Source organism: Haliotis cracherodii, unplaced genomic scaffold (assembly GCF_022045235.1).
Source record: "Haliotis cracherodii isolate W230 unplaced genomic scaffold, xgHalCrac1.p SCAF_21, whole genome shotgun sequence".
NCBI classification, from domain to species: domain Eukaryota; kingdom Metazoa; phylum Mollusca; class Gastropoda; order Lepetellida; family Haliotidae; genus Haliotis; species Haliotis cracherodii.
Genome location: NW_027266277.1, coordinates 10,655,725 through 10,675,824, shown reverse-complemented (window position 1 = coordinate 10,675,824; position 20,100 = coordinate 10,655,725). Strand labels below are relative to the sequence as shown.

At 41.1% G+C, this 20,100-nt stretch overlaps 1 protein-coding gene across 1 annotated transcript in view; it reads left to right on the top strand.

The window, feature by feature from the left end:
• Positions 1 to 20,100, top strand: part of LOC139470805 (5'-3' exoribonuclease 1-like) — a 76,546-nt gene that overhangs the window by 29,858 nt on the left and 26,588 nt on the right. The window contains exons 13-27 of the mRNA XM_071253095.1: positions 218 to 359; positions 2,000 to 2,089; positions 4,205 to 4,361; positions 5,278 to 5,397; positions 6,014 to 6,183; positions 7,151 to 7,277; positions 7,772 to 7,870; positions 9,382 to 9,485; positions 10,083 to 10,205; positions 10,733 to 10,807; positions 11,455 to 11,542; positions 12,721 to 12,834; positions 14,133 to 14,219; positions 15,545 to 15,804; positions 17,072 to 17,155. Coding sequence (XP_071109196.1) covers positions 218 to 359; positions 2,000 to 2,089; positions 4,205 to 4,361; positions 5,278 to 5,397; positions 6,014 to 6,183; positions 7,151 to 7,277; positions 7,772 to 7,870; positions 9,382 to 9,485; positions 10,083 to 10,205; positions 10,733 to 10,807; positions 11,455 to 11,542; positions 12,721 to 12,834; positions 14,133 to 14,219; positions 15,545 to 15,804; positions 17,072 to 17,155 — 1,840 coding nt within the window. The remainder of the gene's footprint in view (positions 1 to 217; positions 360 to 1,999; positions 2,090 to 4,204; positions 4,362 to 5,277; positions 5,398 to 6,013; positions 6,184 to 7,150; positions 7,278 to 7,771; positions 7,871 to 9,381; positions 9,486 to 10,082; positions 10,206 to 10,732; positions 10,808 to 11,454; positions 11,543 to 12,720; positions 12,835 to 14,132; positions 14,220 to 15,544; positions 15,805 to 17,071; positions 17,156 to 20,100) is intronic.

Sequence of the window (20,100 nt, the reverse complement as noted above, 5' to 3'; positions counted from 1 at the left end):
GTTGTGAATAAAGCAGCCATTATAGATTGAATGACGGCTTGCTTTTGGTCGATTCCACAGTGAAAACCTCAAGTTGCACTGGAGTTGCAATATATGAACTTGGGCTGTGTGATATTATTATTGGAAACTTCCCAGGACTCTGATTAGTTTGATGGATATTTTCTTCTCTATGTTTATGCATGGTTTTTTTTCTTGAACTTTGTTATGTCTTTTAAAGGTGCTGACACATTCACAGAGCCAACAGAGGAGACAACTCTGTCGGATCTGTCTGATGACGATGTGGACACGTTCGATGCGGAGTTTAGACAGCACAAGCGGAACTATTACATGGACAAGCTGGACTACCAGACTGTCACACCGTAAGTGCAACAGTGAAGCAGGAGGCGGTGGGCTAGCCTTGTGGTTTAATTGCTAGCTTGTCATGCCAAAGCCCCGGGATCAGAATACAGTGATCCCTTGCTACAAAGCTACCTTCGGTGTCCAAATAATTGATGAGTGTTATAGATGATCAGTGGTTTAATGAAGGTCAAGTCGTAGGTGGTAGATGACCAATGAAACAGTACACATGTAAATGCTCTGCCTACCTAACACAATCTACGTTGCACGTTTCTGAGTTTCCAAAAAGATTAGAATAGAAGTTATTTATGATTCATAGTGTAAAAAAAGATTTATCGAGTATTAACAAGCGCTTTAAAAAACCCAACACATCGTATCCCTTCAGGTGAAAAAGCATGTAGATCTATAACAAACTTGGTCAATAAAAGTATGAAATTTGATATAAAACATCACTAGACATGATGATTTACCATTTAAAATGTATTTCCTGCTCTCAAAGGCATTGTTTTATATGCAGAGATTAAGATTACCGTGTGTATATTCTCGTAAACTAAGCCGGAAATAGCAATCAGCTGTGCACACGTTTCCTCCCAATCTACCAGTGATTCAGTAAAAAGGTACCCAGGGATACCACTTTAAAGAATTTTGATGCAATGGTCGGAAGAAATTATTATTTTGTCAAGAATAATATATTCCAATATCGTGTTATTTTAGTTGCAGCTTCCAGCATATATATACTTACAATTATAAGAACCACAAGCGTAGCACTTTGGTACAGATTGTATGCAGGATGATTTTTGACGTAGGGAATATGTGTATCCATTCTCTTGCAACTTAAGTTCATTTCAAGGCATCAATAGCGGTAATCTGACTGTGGTTGCTGTTAATAACAGTGAGCTGTGCAATTTCCCGATCACTTCGCATACGATTTCGCCGAAATTATTGTAAACATTATTATAATTATTGAATGAAATTTTGAATATAATTAAATAAGTATATTGCAAACAATGGTCCAGATAAGCAATGAACATTTTTTTAATTAGATCTACCAGATATTATAATGATAGGATTAAATTGCGTACTTCAGTTCGGATTTGTTGACTGGTATTTCCGGTGTTAAGTGATCGCGGTGATCAGCTGATAATGTTTCCTGAGATGGGGGAAAACATGGTGTCATTGGAAAACTTGAGTGTATTGAAAATGTTAGTAAATTTTGGGAGCCATGCTTTACCGTGGGCTATAGCCGAGTTAGCGCTATATTGAAGGGCGCAATAACGAGGGAACACTGTATTGGTAAAAGTGGCATGAAACCCAACTCACTCACTCACTCACTCACTCACTCACGTGAAAACAATCTTCTCTTAGTTCCTCCCTTCCATTGTCTAAAAACAGACTCGAAACATTTGGCTATATATATATAATGTTCTCTCACATTATTCCAGTTCTGTAGAACTCCCTCCCTTTAGAGCTTCGGTTCTGTCCCAGTCTTGAAAACTTTAAAACTAACTCACCTTTCGTATTTTGTCTTATGCAATTTCAATGCACAAATTTTACGTTTTCATAATTCTTCCTTATTCTTCCTTGTCATGCTTTAAGCAGCCATTCTTGTACATTATTATTATTATTATTATTATTATTATTATTATTATTATTATTATTACAGCGAAGTGCTACAAGACCAGGCTCGAGGGTATGTGACTGCCATACAATGGATCCTCCTCTACTACTTCGAGGGTGTGCCGTCTTGGAGCTGGTATGTAGACACAGAACCATTATAAGTGTTGTCTGAGAAGATTATCTTTGTTATATCTCATTTTGTATTCAATGAATATACGGCTACAGTGGGGTTGTTGACACACTTTTATATTATCAATGAATTAAATTATGACAGCCATTTTCCTGAGCCTCCAGTTCTCGATGATGATTTCCTTATGTTTGATCGACCACCAAACACCAAGGTCACTTTACCGGCATGCCGTATTAAAGATCTCATACAGCCTCACATTTTTCAATTGACATCAGTGCGTATGTTAACTGGTTTGTCGCGGGAATCAGTCACATCATCTCTTCCTTGAGGACATTCTATGAAGGAATATCTGGTGCTACGCTACAGCCTACACGGACTGATCAAGTGGGTCTTATTCACAGCCTTGGACTACATGGTACGCATGCAAGAGGATTTATTGTGAACCCACATTTGGATGTTGCCACCACTACTCTGGGTACAGGGCCAACAACTCCTTGCTCAAATCAGGTAACGTGTCATTTCTGATCAACCCAAGGAAAGGATCATGACTCAGCCTATTGCTTCATGCAGGATCTTCAGCAACAAATTAGGAAGTGTTATTGATTAAGTTCGTCAACATACGGCTGAACGATTTCAAGTGTCGACAATCCATCTAGCAGCCAAGCCTCCCGGCTTGTCTTTCCCTCCTAAACGCCCATGTGATGCTCCTCAGGATACGGGGTTCAGAGAACCACTTGGAAGAAATTTGTCCCTTCGAGGAAGGATTCTTTCCAACCTAACTGTCAACCAAATCGTTTCTGGCACCTCGTCCAAAATTCCAGATGGAGTTGGTCAGGAAATTATGTTCGATCAGCCTCGATCTCCAAGATGCTTATCTGCATGTCCTCATCCGTACGTGGGGCGGTCGGGTAGCCTAGTGGTTAAAGCGTTCGCTCGTCACGCTGAAGACCCAGGTTCGATTCCCGACATGGGTACAATGTGTGAGGCCCATTTCTGGTGTCCCCCGCCGTGATATTGCTGGAATATTGCTTAAAGCGGCATAAAACCATACATACTCACTCACTCACTCACTCACTCACTCACTCACTTATCCGTACGTCATCACGGTAATACCTCCGTTTTGGAATCTCAGTAGCCCCTTGGCTCTTCACCAGGGTCACAGCTTCCATCATCAGCTTCATCCATCTACATCCATGATGTCTTCATGGGTATCTGGACGATTTCTTTGCTGCGGACCAAGACAAGGGCCAGCTCTATCAGAATAGTATCTTCCTGATTCAGCTCATGACGTACCTCAAGTTTTCTGATCCACCAGACCCAAGTCAGACATCGTACTGGTACAAGACATCATATACATTGGGGTCCAATTCCAACTCCACAGCGGGCGGTCATGCCCACCTGAAGATTGCTTTGTCAAGACTCACTCAATGATATACACGATCCCATCTCGGCCATCTTGTCTCATTTGTTGGTCGATGTCTTAACTGGGAAGATTGATGTCTCTCCAAGTCATGACCTTCAGGGGTGGGTAATAATTTCTCCCCCTCCAGAGCTGGATCACCAAACTTTGTCCTCTAGACTTTGACTCTCTCATTCAGATGCCCCCTAAAATTGTTACTGGTGGACTCACAGGGATCACGTGATGACAGGCATCCCCCCAGGTTTTCAGTCCCTGAAACTTCCCCTGTTCATGGACGTCTCCTACTCAGGATGGGGAGCCCACATGGATGATCTCACTCTCCAGGGACTTTGGACATCAGAACAGAATCTCCACATCAACTGCAGGGAAATGAAGGCCATATATTATACGCTCAGATACTAGAAAGTCCCTCTCTCTCATTCCTGTCCGTGGCTGACATACAGAAATAAGGCGGAAACAGCTAATATAGTTGACAGTGAAGAGGACTTCTGTTGAAAATTTGAAATTTCAGTTATAGTGGGTTGCAGCAAAAATACAGGATTTATGCCAATGAAGTAATAGAATTATTAACAATGATAACTATTGTTTTGACTATTGTTATAGACTCGGGCTTCTGACTTGTGGCTAAAGTTGCAGGCTGTATCATGTGTTGACAATAACTATGGTGTCATATAATAACTCCTGTGTGTGTATGAATACAGGTTCTACCCCCACCATTATGCGCCGTACATCAGTGACGTGAAAGGCTTCAGTAACATGAGGATCGAGTTCCAGCTGGGCAAAGCCTTCCTGCCCTTCCAACAACTCATGGCTGTGCTGCCAGCAGCCAGCAAAGACCTTCTGCCAGAGGCTTTCAGGGTGAGTAGCAGTGGTGGCCCCCATGGGGATTCCGGAGTAGAATTGGCCCTCAGTTAAATGCTTGTGAGGATCGGTGGTAAGGATCTTTGACATGGCTGTGTGAATATTGTCAAGAATGAATTCAGGACAGCACTTTGGTTAAATACCAGCGCCCAAATCAAAGGAAGTATCACCAAATGACATGTTTTGCTTGGATACCAATTCAGAAGTAATGACCCATTAAATCTTATAATTATTCTTTCCCAAAAAATTATGTTCTCATGTAAAGACACAAATAGAGAATCTCACCCGAGTGTCTTTTGATATCAAATATATCAACACGAGTTGATAAAAGTGGAACATTCCGAGGCTTGCTGAGGAGTTTTTCCACTTTTATCAATGAGTGTTGATATATTTGATATCAAAAGACACTTGGGTGAGATTTTATTTATCATCCAACATCATTCTTCCAACTTTTTCAGTTTGTAGACAGTAATTAGCAGTGTCTTTAGTATAAAAAGTACTGCTGACAGCTTCAGTAGCAGGGCCATTAGTGATGTCATTTGATTATGACGTCATGGTTACCATCTACAATGTAGATATCGCTTGATCTAATCCAAGCGATATCTCCTGTGGGATCCAGTTTTGGATGATAAAGTATATTCCACCATTCCAGACCTTCCAGAATGCACTGAAGCAGTATTACTTCATCTCCAAATGTACAGCACTTATGAGTGGGAATTTAGACAGATTCTGTAAATATTGGTCATCATGCCGTACACTTTTTTTGTAACATCGAAGTCACTGTTTATCTGCTGTGTAAAAACGATAAGTTATGCAACAAGTATAAAAAAGACTGAAAAAAGATTGAATCCGCTCACTCAACGGCCCCTAATATTGATATTATTTGACTGACATTGGCCTTGCGTGTTCACAGGGCCTGATGACCATGGATACATCCCCCATCATTGACTTCTACCCTGTCAACTTCAAGACAGATCTCAACGGCAAGCAGCAGGACTGGGAAGCTGTGGTTTTGATTCCCTTTATTGAAGAGGTGAGAGTAGCGGTTTGTCTATTTTTCAAAAGCCAAATAGAGATTGTGTTTTATCATTCTTAACAAGATTGTTGCACACAATATATACCAATGGTTTATCTTTATTGGAAGAAAAACTGGCCACTGTGATTGTTTTTTATGTTTAAAATTGATGATGAACAGGCAATTAATTTGTTTTTAGTTGGTTTACAAGTTTTCGACCTTACAATGTTGGTTGTTGAATTTTTTTTCTCCAAAATCATCTTGAATGTGGCCATTTTCGAGCCTGAACGAACATGCAGCTGGATATGTCATACGGAAGGGGTTGTAACTCTTGTTGGTCTACATTGTTTCAAACTTTGCGGTGAACACTTCTCAATGTATTTCATATTTCGCATTGAATCCTCTTTTCTTTGCAAACTAATTCGAGTGATGTTTCATGTAAATTTATTTTCGCTTATATTCTGTTTTAGTACCATTAGTGTCAGTGGTATTATTAGTTTTCATTTTGGCAGATCTGTAAACCCTAAATTAGGTAATCGCCTCAATGTCAACCACTTTTGCATGTTATACTCGATTCAGTCAGTCCTCAAGAGTAAGAAGTCAGGTTAATTTATGTTTTGCTTTCCAACTTCAGGAGCGGTTGTTGGAAGCCATGCAGCCGAAGTATGACACAATGACAAAAGCAGAGACGGCGAGAAACAAACATGGTCCCAGTACAGTGTTCGTGTATGATGAGGAACGACAAGAGCCATACTTGTCTCGTCTCCCCGGCATCTTCCCTGACATTACTGTCAATCATGCTAGGTATGGAACCATTGTCAATACTTGTCGTGTATGATGAGGAACGACAAGAGCCATACTTGTCTCGTCTCCCCGGCATATTCCCAGACATTACTGTCAGTCATGCTAGGTATGGAACCATTGTCAATACTTGTTGTGTATGATGAGGAACGACAAGAGCCATACTTGTCTCGTCTCCCAGGCATATTCCCAGACATTACTGTCAGTCATGCTAGGTATGGAACCATTGTCAATACTTGTTGTGTATGATGAGGAACGACAAGAGCCATACTTGTCTCGTCTCCCAGGCATATTTACCAAAGTAGTAAACGTCTGAAACATGCATCCTTTGTGGCTTTCACAGGCAACTATACTTGTCGTAAGAGGTGACTAACGGGATCGGGTGGTCAGACTCGCTGACTTGGTTGAAGCATGTCATCAATCCCAATTGCATGGATCGATGCTCATGATATCAATCACTTGATTGCCTGGTCCAGACTCGATTATTTACAGACTGCCATCATATAGCTGGAGTATTGCTGAGTGCGGCGTAAAACAACCAACCAACCAACCAACCTTTGGGGCTTTTCTCTCGCATTCAACTTTGATATTTTGGAAATATTGTTAAAAGTGGAATTAAGCCCTACTCATTCACTTGTTGCTTTGGCCATTGTTGATGATTGGGTAGCCTAGACAACTCTAGCTTGTCTTACCGAAGACCCAGCTTTGATTTCCCACTTGTATTCTATGTCAGAAGCCCATTTCTGGTTTCCCCCACTGTGATATTGCTAGAATATTTCTAAGAAGCAGCGAAAACATTACTTATGCTTGATATAGATCGCTGTTCATGCTATCAGTATCGGGTTTGTTCAACCCATACTATGGAGAAATAATTTGTAACAAAATTTTAAGAATATCCTGAGATCAATTTGACTCCGTGAATAGTTCCATCCCTTTAGAAGGGTTAAGACTGGCTTGGTTGTGTTGACAGACAGGAGGAGGTTCCACTAGAATTATACCGAGTTGATGGTAACAAGTTGAAAAAGGGGTTGCTGCCTGAGGTGCGACTGGATGTGTACTTTCCAGGATTCCCGACACTCTTCCACATCAAACACTCGGTGAGTAAACTACTCTTTCCCGCATCAAACACTCGGTGAGTAAACTACTCTTTCCCACATCAAACACTCGGTAAGTAAACTACTCTTTCCTGCATCAAACATTCGGTGAGTAAACTACTCTTTCCCGCATCAAACACTCGGTGAGTAAACTACCCTTTCCCGCATCAAACACTCGGTGAGTAAACTTCACTCTCCCACATCAAACACTGTGAGTAAAGTACACTTTCACATCAAACACTCAGCTGCGGTCTCGTTTTGTGATTGGCAACCCATATCTTGCCTTTTCTTTACAAAAATGTCAGTGGGTAATACAATGAAACCTTGTTAGTCTGTACCCCATTATTCTGGTAACCATGACGATTACTGTAGGGAACAGCCACATGTAGCTAACTGGACTCTACTACTTACCATTGATCCATTAAACCAGAAATGTATTTATCTTAATGTAATGCTCATAGTTTCATATAGTTTGATGTGTTGGTTGGTGTTTCTAGGCGGAACTGAAGAAGGAGGGAGTAAAGGTGTTTCAGATGAACAGTCGTGGGGAAAACATGATCCTCAACATCACACACAGAGAGGCGGATCTTAACCTGGTGAGTGATGGCAGGAGTCGACAGTGTTGGCAGCCATGTGTGCAGTGAGTGAGTGAATGTATTCCATGAATGGAAGGAATGTGTGAGTGTATTTGAACTATATCGCACCAGCCTGTAAATAATCAAGTTTGCCCCAGGCTGATCTCAGCATGGTGAGTGATGGCAGGAGTCGACAGTGTTGGCAGCCATGCATGGCCATTGTGTTCATCTATTACACCCAATAGGTCAGATTGGTACCCAGTATCCCATGCTTGTTGGAAGAATCTAAGAAGACTATGAAGGGAATCAGGTGGTCAGACTGTGTGACTGAATGTGTTTCATCATGCTTTCATCTAATTGCTTGGATTGTTGGTCATGCTTTTTATCAGATTTGGGGGCACGGGTGGCCAGGTCGTCAAAGTTTGTCCCTTGGGTGCGCCAAAAACCTTTGATAGATTACCGGTTTGCCGATTATGTTTCTAGGTATGTCAGCAGACTCAGCACCTTAGCCGTGCTCGTGTGTTTCACCAAAGCGGTGGACGTCTGAGACCTGCATCACTTCGGGCTTTCATCACACAGCAGATGACATGCCGTGATATAACTGGAATACTGTTAAAAGCGGCGTTGAAACCAATTCACTTACTTTTATCAGATTTATCTGGTCCGCACTAGAATTATTTACAGCCAGTGTGTCGTGTGTCCGCCGCTGTGATATTGCTGGAATATTGCTAAAAGCGGCGTAAAAAACGTACTCACTCATTACAGCCAGCGTGCTAAACCTAGAATACTGCTGACTGTGGCGTTAATCAACTTTCACTTCCTCCCTCACCCTCAATAACAGTATCAGCTTGATAGTCAGTATTGCTTTGAGATGATTATGATCCCTGGTGTGTCTGCAGCCTACCCCTGTTTTCCCCTTTAATTATCTGGGACCTTCATCATTTTGGTTTGATCAAAGTGAAAAACTGTCCAAAGCATTTGCTTTCTCACTCAGCCATCCACTCAAAAACATGGTGTAAGATGTGAAACAGGAAATAAATTGGCTGATATTATTCATATTGGACCGTCTCCGTGGTCTAGTAGAGCGTCACCCAAAGCGCGGAAGGTCAGGGCTTTAATACCCAACCCTGTCATACGAAAAGACATTAAAAGATTGTACTTGTTGTTACCCTGCCTGGTGCTCGGCATTAAGGGGATAAAACAAGGACTGTTTGGCTCGGATTCAGTATACTGTGTCTGAGTGGGGTATTCATGTTAAACTGCGGCATGGTATCTCAGTGGGCTAGCGCTATAAATCGGCATCAGTCCGGACTAGTACAAGCAGCCACACACACACACTTGCATGCACATCGTTATATAAGTGCAATAATCTTGAACACAACGTTAAACCCTGTTAAACCTCACCAATTATTCATATTATTTTAAACATGCCTGTCTTGATTAAACATTTTAAGACAAATGTCTTATTGTACTGACTTACTTTGCCGCCTTGTTGATGCTTTGCGTCAAAGTTTGTCTTGTTGCTGTTGTAGCCAATTGAGGAGGCAGCACACATATACCTGGGTAACAGTGTCTACGTAGGATGGCCACACTTGCATGAGGCCAAGGTCGTTGAGGTGTCTGATGGGGAGACCAGGTGAGTGTTGGATGAGCATGATGCCTGCTCCAGCTGATATCGAAAGGCCAAACATCAGTAAATGTGGAGATTAAGACATCAGTAAAATTCACTTTCACATTAATTCTACTTTCAATTGTAATAATCCTTAACAGGCCTAAGCCAGTATGTTTAAGTATAATCATGATAACTGTGTATTAGGCCATCCCCCTAAATTGTCCCTTGAAATCACTGCCATGATATGCCATGGAGCAAATCACAACAAGAGACCAAATATCTATATAATTCTCACACAACATCAATTGAAAGATATGGCTAAAGACTTTATAATAAAGCTTGTAATGACAGTTTTCCAATTCATTTACAAGCATTGTATATACAGGCAATTGTCTTTTAAACTTTTAAGGGATAGATTATCAGTTTGCGTGCTGTGTGCTGGTTTGTCTGCAAAATACTTCCTAGAATAATGGTTTAAGCTTTGGCCGACCTTTTCTATCCTTTGACATTTGGTCCTGAAAACGCCCTTTATGATTTGTTATTTTACATCAAGGTTTATGTTAGAGAGTTCCCTGTAAGAGCAAAATCTAATGTTCTAATGAAATTGGTGTATTATTTCAGTTACAAGTTGTTAGAGCGTAAGGGTGAGAAGGGAAAGAAGTCAACGTACGAGAAGATTCGTCGTGATCTCCAGAAAGATGAGTCAGCTGTTTGGAGATCGGAATCAGGGTCCATCAAGGAGAGGTGAGTTCACACCAGGTTTGGGAATAAACAGGTCACACCTTCTGTATCCTCTTCTAAGATGATCAAAGTAAAAAACAACCTAACTTTTATTATCAGTAATATATATCTAGTCAATAAACTTATTTATGTTATCGGACCGCTTCCATGGTCTAGTGGTAGAGCTCCCGCTCGGAGATCGTAAGGTCTGGGGTTCGATCCCAGGCTGTGTCGTATCAAAAAACGTTAAAAGATGGTACTTGTTGTTACCCTGTCTGGCTCTCAGCATTAAGGGGCTAAAACAAGGACTGGTCGGCTCGGAGTCAGTATACTGTGTCTGAGTGAGGTATTCATGTTAATCTGTGGCATGGTATCTCAGTGAGCTAGCACTATAAATCGGCATCAGTCCGAACTAGTACAAGCAGCCACACAAACATACACAAGAACATGCATGTCGCTATATGCAATAGTCTTGGACGCAACGTTAAACCCCATTTCACTTCACCTATTTTTGTTATCCTTGTTGAAATCTCCCCGTGTCTCTGTTTCAGGTACCATGATCGCCTGGGTGTAAACATTGGGCGTACCGACATCTTGCTGCATGCTCTGCCCATGACAGGCCGCAGGTGAGTGTTAGTGTCAAACACAAAAGTGGCAGCAGGCCGCAGGTGTGGGACTTTACACATACCAACAATCACTGGTTTGTCTGGCCCACACTCAACTATGGAATATTGCTGCTGATGTAAAGCACAGAAAAAAACAAAAGCTTAAAGATATGATTTTGTTATTCAAATGACATTAGGACATTTTCATGATTTTAGAAAATATTGTTAGGACGTATATCATTACCAAGTGAAAAATGTCTTGAAGACTCTTTGGACAACAATCAGTCAGTGTCCTAGATAAGGAACCGATCTGAAACTCTGGGCTTGACATAAGAACTCACAAAGTTACATCGTGTTTCTCATGCACTGACAGCATTCCCTCCCAGGTGATTAGAAATCTATGTTATGGTATGTTATGAGTATGTTAGGCATCCTTGCTTCCATATATGATGACAGTAGATGATAAAAGTATGATTAACAGAGATATTGACATTGTTATTGTGATGTTCTTATAGGAAAACTACCCAACATGTTACCACCAGTGAGATGACAGCCAAAATTGTCAGGATTTATGGCCTTGATGTAACAGAGGTAGCAGATTCGCAAGAATTATTGAAATTGTTATTGTGATGTTCATTCCATGTTTTCTCTTCTGTTGTTTTGCCAAGGTATGTGTGTGGGTCCCATGGGAAGATAACTCTGGAGAAACAGTTCTGTGTCCGTGCTGTACCGTATGCTCTGCAGGCGACTGTCAAGGTATGTCATGTTCCTTGTGCATGTCTTCAGAAGTCAAGTCAGTCCTGTTAAATCACTAAATCATTAAAACACATGTACTAAATCCTACATGCATCAGGCTGATGCACAGGGTATATTTTGTGAATATGATGTTTATCTCACAGCAGAAATCACTTTTGGATCTTGATATCCAAAATATGTTTGCATGAAAATTAGAAATATGCTACGGTAGCTTTCTGGACATTCAGAATTGCCACCATGGTGTAGTGGATAGAGTGTCTGCCCAGAGAGCAAAAGGTCTTCGGTTTGATACCAGGCCATGTTGTACCAAAAGATGTTAAGATGGTTCTTGTTGTTACCTTGCCTGGTGCTCGGCATTAAGGAGATATCATGTTGGGTTTCCATGTTTAACTGCAGCTTGGTATTTGAGTGGGCTAGAATTATAGAATGCTTGTCGTACGGGGGTTGTCAGGCTCACTGACTTCGTTGATGCATGTCTTCGATCCCAATTGCGTGGATCGATGTTCATGATGTCAATCGCTTGATTGTCTGGTCCAGACTCGATTACTTACCGGACGCCGTCATATAGCTGGAATATTGCTGCGTGCGGCGTTAAACAACAAACAAACATCAGAAAATCTAATATTCCAATTACTCATCATGAATAGAGACTTCTTGTGTACACATTTTGGGCCAGACATTTCTTGTCATAGAAGACATGATATTTTCACAAGGATCTAGTTATTCCGTAACCTAACCCAGTATGATTGTTCACATGCCTGGCAACTGATTCATGTTGTTGGACTTGGTTGATCAGGGAGATTTGTTCCTATAGATGTAGTCATTCTTCAGGAGCCCCATGGTAATTCCAAGGTAAAATTGGTCCCTGGTTATCTATGCTTGTCATAAGAGGTGACTAAAATGATCACGCTCTGTCATACCTGATGGTGTGGATCATTGCATATGCTTTTGGTTACTGGATTGCAAGACACAAATGATGTGTCTGGAATAGTGCTTGCTACAATGTTAGACCCCACCCACTAACTCAATCCACACATGGCTGTCAACACAGTAGACTCCAGCCAGACAAGAACTCCAGGTTAAGATCATCCTCTCTATGACTGTTCATCTGAATAACCTTTACTCCATCCTTCTTCTCCCAAACCCAACATATCAAACTACCAAACTATTTGCTTCAGGACATTGCCATCCACGACCCCGACTTCCAGCAGTTCCGCTCCCTGGAGGAGTTGTTTTCCCCCGAGACGTCAGTGTTCATGATTGGTCAGCCACACTACGGCTGCCAGGGAGAGGTAGGAAGTCAAGTCTTTATTCACAATGGAAGCATAGTTTGTGTATTTGGTTTGAGATTAAATCCTTGTAAATTGCTCAATCCTTTCCTCGGGACTAAGAACTACTCTTGTTTGGTCAGAACTGTTTCAGGAAGAATTGGCCTTACTAAGGTTGTAATTTTGTTTCAAAAACACGAATAATTAATAACACCTTCTTAAAGACCTGAGGGGCCAGAGTGTTGAAACTTGGTGGGTGAGATGGTCACCAGGTTTGTGCTTGACACACTGACTGGAATATGACTGCCAGTGGCCAAATATGTAAATTCTTGGAAAGTCTAGGAAACCACTGACCCAGTAAGACTGAAACCTCAGGTGTTTGTTCCCACTCATAATGACATCTGTTGAATTTGTTAAAGAGATTTGAATCCGATTTTGCGATATTGCTACTACAGGAGCCTTATTGAAAACCTATTTATGGCCATTGCTCAGCAATTCTGCTCAAAATGTAATGTTTTTGCTCTAAAATGCTCTCAAAATGCTCTCAAAATGCAGCAATCACTCTGTAAACATCTTCCCTAAAATTGCCAGACTAGAGAAGCTGAACTTTGGCATGTATGGTTCTCCTAAGGATGAGAACTTGTCAGGATTTCACTGTTTTTTATGTGAAACAATTGGATAAAATTATCTGTCTTATTATTATGTATTGCAACAATGTTCTACGATAGTACAACTTGTCAGGATTTTACTGGATTTATTGTGAAACATTTGAAAAATTGTCTGTCATTAGAAAATTATTCTCCCATGAAGTTTATGAGGCTCAGAGTTGTAACTTTGTGTGAAGTCAATTTAACTGTTGCACCGGTAGAAACTAACATTTTTAGTCAACAAGTACTTATAATGATAACATATAGCAAAATACTTCAAAAAGGCATATTTCTGATATGCTGCTGTTGTGTATTGCTACGATGTTCTACAATAGTACATTCATTCTTGCAGATTGACAGGACACTGTGGATAGTTAGTTTCTTGTTTCATATTATTTTTGTTAATACTTTAACCTCAGTATTTATGCAGAAAGTTTCTGAACAGAAGTTCTGACAACTGTTTTTTATTTTTAGTGTCTGCCTTTTTTGACATGTTGTTACACACCAGGTGAACTACAGTGAACTATGTAAACTGTATATTTGCCTTATTGGTGATGCAGCTGTCTGATCAGTGGCATGTAATTTGGATTTGAAACTTCTGATTGACAAATAAAGTGAAGTATTTTCAAAGTCATGGTAGAATAATGATTGACCCATTACATGTTCTGTGTTCAGGTGGTAGACGTGGAAGATGGTAGAGTTCGGGTGAACTTCACTGTTCCGGCTGAGCCAGACATGACAAATGTCATGAGGAGACAGGAGGTCAGTACAATAATTGTCATGCTGAAATAAACACACATCCTCCACATACAGATTATAACGACAGTCGCAGCCTGTTTTTTTCCATTTCCACCCAAAAACAGAGCCATGGTGTACATGCTGGCACTATTATTGTAATATAAAAAACTGTGAAAAAATCACGGGCATAGCACCATTTTGACTAACACATGAACATTGCACCAGATTGTTACACCATGCAGCCATGTGCTTGACAAAAACACCAATGCTTCACAGGGGCATAACTCCCCATTAATGATACACATACCACTAAAAATAAGCTAACATAGAGACTGTCATGTACAGACATGAGCATGTGTTGGGGCCACTATTGTGATGCACTTCTTTCTCTGGAGCTCACACTCTCAGCTCTTCAGGGGCATTCTGGGGTTGAATTGGTCCCATGTAACTTTTCCCTGTCGTAATTAGTGGGATCAGTTCAGAGCTGGGACGGGTAACTCGGGTACTCAGGTCAGGTGGGTCCTCAGTAGGACCTTGGTACCCACAGGACTACCCAACACCCCTGGTTTGTCACGTGACATATTGTTTAATGACAAAAACTTGCTATAGCTCAGCGGTTACACTACAAGCTGCTAATGTTAGCATTTCTTTCTGACGATGCACACATTCCTTTTGACTTGTATATGTTTGAGTAAAGATAAAGCTTCAGTCAACTTCAGTGAATGCATGATCTGATTATTTGATACATGTATCTTAATAGTTTTAGCCAGGGCTGCAGTAAAACAATTACTAATCAGACATGTTGTTCCCAACTCTTGATACTTGCAGTGGGTATCCGGGTAGGGTTGGGTAATCAGGGGTCGGGTACCCGCGTACCCGGGTATTTACATCCGCTGTGATATGTTTGTTTGTGTGTTTGTTGTTAAATGCTGCACTCAGCAATATTCAAGCTATATTGAGGCAGTTTGTAATTTACGTGTCTGGACCAGACAATCTAGTGATTGACATCATGAGCGTCGATCCACGCAACTGGGATACGATGACATGCAGCAAGCCTGACCACCCAATCCCGTTAGTCGCCTCTCACAACAAGCATAATCACCTATTACGGCAGGCATGGGTTGCTGAAGACCTGTTCTTGATCTGCACAGGTCCACAGGGACATGGAGCGTAATTTCCTGACTGTTGTGTTAAACAACATGCACTCACTCACACTCTCTCTTTCAGCTGAACGATTTTTACACCATTCCTTTTAACCTGTTTTGATGGGCCGAGACCCTGGAGATAGTTTCACTCCCTTCTCACTTTGATAACATCACCATATAGTGACATTGCTTCATTATTTCCAGTCTTTGGAGACTAACTACATGCCCGGTTACATGATCGCCCAGCGGCTCGGCATAACGGGGCTGTTCTTGTCACGCCTCACTGGCTCCATCCTTGTCATCCAAGGCAGCAGGGACAACCCCAAGGCCAACCGGATCAATGTGGGGTTGAACCTGAAACACACGAAGAGGAACCAAGAACTGCCTGGCTATACCAGGAAAGTGGATGATCGGTGGACCTACTCTCAAGCTACCTTCGAGCTGGTTCGAGACTACATTGACAAGTTAGTATAAGAAAAATTCAGTACTAAACATGTTGTATAACTCATCTGTACAGTAGTGGTGTAACGATACTGTGATACAGTATTGCATCGTATCCTATAACGGTATCGTATACAGTATTGCATTGTATACTGTGTGGCGATACAGTATTGCATCGTATCCTATAACGGTATCGTATACAGTATTTCATCGTATACTGTGTGGCGATACAGTATTGCATCGTATGCTATAATGGTATCGTATACAGTATTGAATCGTATACTATAACGGTATCGTATACAGTATTGCATCGTATACTGTGGCGATACAGTATTGAATTGTATGCTATAACGGTATCGTATACAGTATTGCATCGTATACTGTGTGGCGATACAGTATTTTAATCGTATGCTTTAACGGTATCGTATACAGTATTGAAGTCCAGACTCGATTATTTACAGACTGCTGACATATAGCTGGAATGTTGCTGAGTGCGGCATTAAACAACAAATAAAACAAACAAACAAACATGCACAGTGCCCTCTAGCCTGCATGTTTCCGTCCTACAATATTCCATCTTCGATCTCTGAAAATTTAAAAACAAATGAGTCAGGGTTGTGATTCAGCTGCCAAAAGAAAGAATATCAACTTATGAAATTAAAAGTACTTCATCAGATCCATGTGTTTAAGCGGTGCACGAGGTGGCACTGGTTTGGGCACCCCACTGGGATTCTAGGTTCGGTTTTCAGTAACCAATGCTTGTTCATGGTGACCAAGATGGATCATCTGTTTAGGCTGAGTGACTTGCTGACTCCAGCTGTGTGGGATGTTTTTGAACTTTTTGCATCCTCAGGTGATATCACTGGCATTTGCAGACAGTTGCATAAAACAAAAACACTATTCAGCATTTTCCTTTGTGAGAAATATAATCAAAGGATGCCTAATATAATACAAATATATACTCTTTATTTTCTCATATTGACCTCAACAAGAGTAATCAATTGTTATGTATTCCGAAATTCATTTATAAAGTGCTTCACTGTTAAAAACAATGTTGGCATGCCATGTACTGCTTCTCACAGACACCATTTTGTTTTCTAGCAGATGAAGTCAATAATGTGATGGGTTAAGAGTAATCACGTCAATATTCGAGGTCATTGTCAGTCACATGAGTTTGACCAAACTTTTGGTCAGTTTTCTGTTTTTAGGTCAGCAATTGTTTTGTCATTTCATACCGATTATCCAATGAAATTCCAAGAATCAAGGTATAACCAAATGATATGTTGTCAGATTCTACGATGTGATGCAAGTGTTGTCAGCAGGCGGAGGAGGCGGGGATCTGATGTCAGAGGAAGAGATATTTCCTCCCGACAGGTAGGTACTCAAGCTCCTTCCCTCCCGGTATCACCTGCCACCGGTGTGCAAGCGCCATTGGAGGAATCTTAAAAGATTACCCTCAAGCCCCAAATGTTGGTTTACTGTTTCCTAGATGAATTTGAATTTGTTTTTTGATCAGCTTTGTTCGAGATTGCAGACTTACAGAAAAGCTTTCAACTATCCCCTTACATTCTAACTATACTACTAACATGATAGTTGAAAGGAAATAGCACCCGTGATGATCAGGGTAGAGAATAGGTCTTGAGCAACCCATGCTTGCCGTAAGAGGTGACTATGCTTGTCATAAAAGGCGACTAACGGGATCGGGCGGTCAGGCTCGCTGACTTGGTTGATGCATGTCATCGTATCAAAATTGTGTTGATCGATGCTCATGATTTCAGTCACTGGATTGTCTGGTCGAGACTCGATTATTAATAGACCTCAGCCATATAGCTGAAATATTGCTGAGTGTGGCGTTGAACAACAAACAAGCAAGCATCAAGAATGAAATAGAAATTCAAATTGAAAAACAAACAAAATAAATTAGCTTCAGAATAGTATTCACTTGTTTGCAAATATAACAGTCAGGCGGTTGCGAATTCAACTCCATGCATGGTTGTAGGCTGCCTAGCACAGTGGGGAGCTGTGACTGGTGGCAGCTATAGCAAAGAGAGCTCTGTCAACGGTCTATCGCTGTGAGGAGTTTGGTAGCTAGTAAATGATGGTGTCCATATTTCGCGATATTCAGAAAAGTTAGAGATTGTGAAATATCTTTGAGGATGTTTTTTTTGTAGTGAAGTCCGAATTTCTTTAGATGTGTATGGTATGTAAAAATAATTCATGATCTCTAACTTTTTTGTTCAGTATAGTTTTTTCATCACTCGGTTCATTTCTCGCTAAGCTTTTTCTTCACCTCAACACAACATGTTTGCCCAACATTGACATCAACACTGCCACTGTGACAGATCCAAGATGACGGGGCTTTCTTTGTGTTATTTCAAAGCCGCATAAGCAAGCTGACAAGTATAGAGTGTGAGGTCATTCCCTCCACGAGGAGGACCACATTGATGAGAAGGTCGGACAGGTCGGCTGCATCTACTCACACCATTTTGTCTGTGAGTAGGAAGAGACAGCACAGCTGGATGCCATTCCATCAAACCCTTAACAACTGGTATGTTTTTTGTTAAAACCCTGTGGGAATTCCATGGATAGAATAGGTCCCCAGTACTCTTGCTTGTTGAAAGAAACGATTGAAGTGACATAAGGATCAGGGCCCTGTTCCACAAGGCGATAGCACAACGACAGTCGTAAGTCAATGTTATATTAAGGGAGTTATGATAACCTTACCACTACAATAGCTTTGTGGAACGGGCACCAGGGAGCCGTTCCACAAACGTTCGTAGGGCTATGACGACCGTAACTCCCATACTTTAATATAGACTCATGACAGTCGTAACGCTACGATCGCTTTGGGAGTTACGATCATCATTCTGCTACAGCTGTTGTAAGTCTATGTTAAAGTATGGGAGTTATGATCCTCATTGTGCTGCGACTGTTGTAAGTGGATGTTAAAGTATGGGAGTTATGATCCTCATTGTGCTATGACTGTTGTAAGTGGATGTTAAAGTATGGGAGTTATGATCCTCATTGTGCTGCGACTGTTGTAAGTGGATGTTAAAGTATGGGAGTTATGATCCTCATTGTGCTGCGACTGTTGTAAGTGGATGTTAAAGTATGGGAGTTATGATCCTCATTGTGCTGCGACTGTTGTAAGTGGATGTTAAAGTATGGGAGTTATGATCCTCATTGTGCTGCGACTGTTGTAAGTGGATGTTAAAGTATGGGAGTTATGATCCTCATTGTGCTGCGACTGTTGTAAGTGGATGTTGAAGTATGGGAGTTATGATCCTCATTGTGCTGCGACTGTTGTAAGTGGATGTTAAAGTATGGGAGTTATGATCCTCATTGTGCTGCGACTGTTGTAAGTGGATGTTAAAGTATGGGAGTTATGATCCTCATTGTGCTGCGACTGTTGTAAGTGGATGTTAAAGTATGGGAGTTATGATCCTCATTGTGCTGCGACTGTTGTAAGTGGATGTTGAAGTATGGGAGTTGCGATCCTCATTGTGCTACGACTGTTGTAAGTGGATGTTGAAGTATGGAAGTTACGATCCTCATTGTGCTACAACTGTTGTAAGTGGATGTTGAAGTATGGGAGTTGCGATCCTCATTGTGCTATGACTGTTGTAAGTGGATGTTGAAGTATGGGAGTTACGATCCTCATTGTGCTACAACTGTTGTAAGTGGATGTTGAAGTATGGGAGTTATGATCCTCATTGTGCTATGACTGTTGTAAGTGGATGTTGAAGTATGGGAGTTACGATCCCCATTGTGCTACGACTGTTGTAAGTCTATGTTAAAGTATGGGAGTTACGATCATCATTCTGCTACGACTGTTGTAAGTCTATGTTAAAGTATGGGAGTTACGATCATCATTCTGCTACGGCTGTTGTAAGTCTATGTTAAAGTATGGGAGTTATGATCATCATTCTGCTACAACTGTTGTAAGTCTATGTTAAAGTATGGGAGTTACGATCATCATTCTGCTGCGACTGTTGTAAGTCTATGTTAAAGTATGGGAGTTATGATCATCATTCTGCTACAACTGTTGTAAGTCTATGTTAAAGTATGGGAGTTACGATCATCATTCTGCTGCGACTGTTGTAAGTCTATGTTAAAGTATGGGAGTTATGATCATCATTCTGCTACAACTGTTGTAAGTCTATGTTAAAGTATCAACATTATGAAGGTTGTAGCACTATAAAGACTAAGTGAAACGGGATCCAGATAGTTACTATCAGTGGCCCAGCTGATTAGGTTGTTGCTCATCGTATCAACCACTGATTTGTCTGTCCCATTCTGCGGTGATTCACTCACTCACA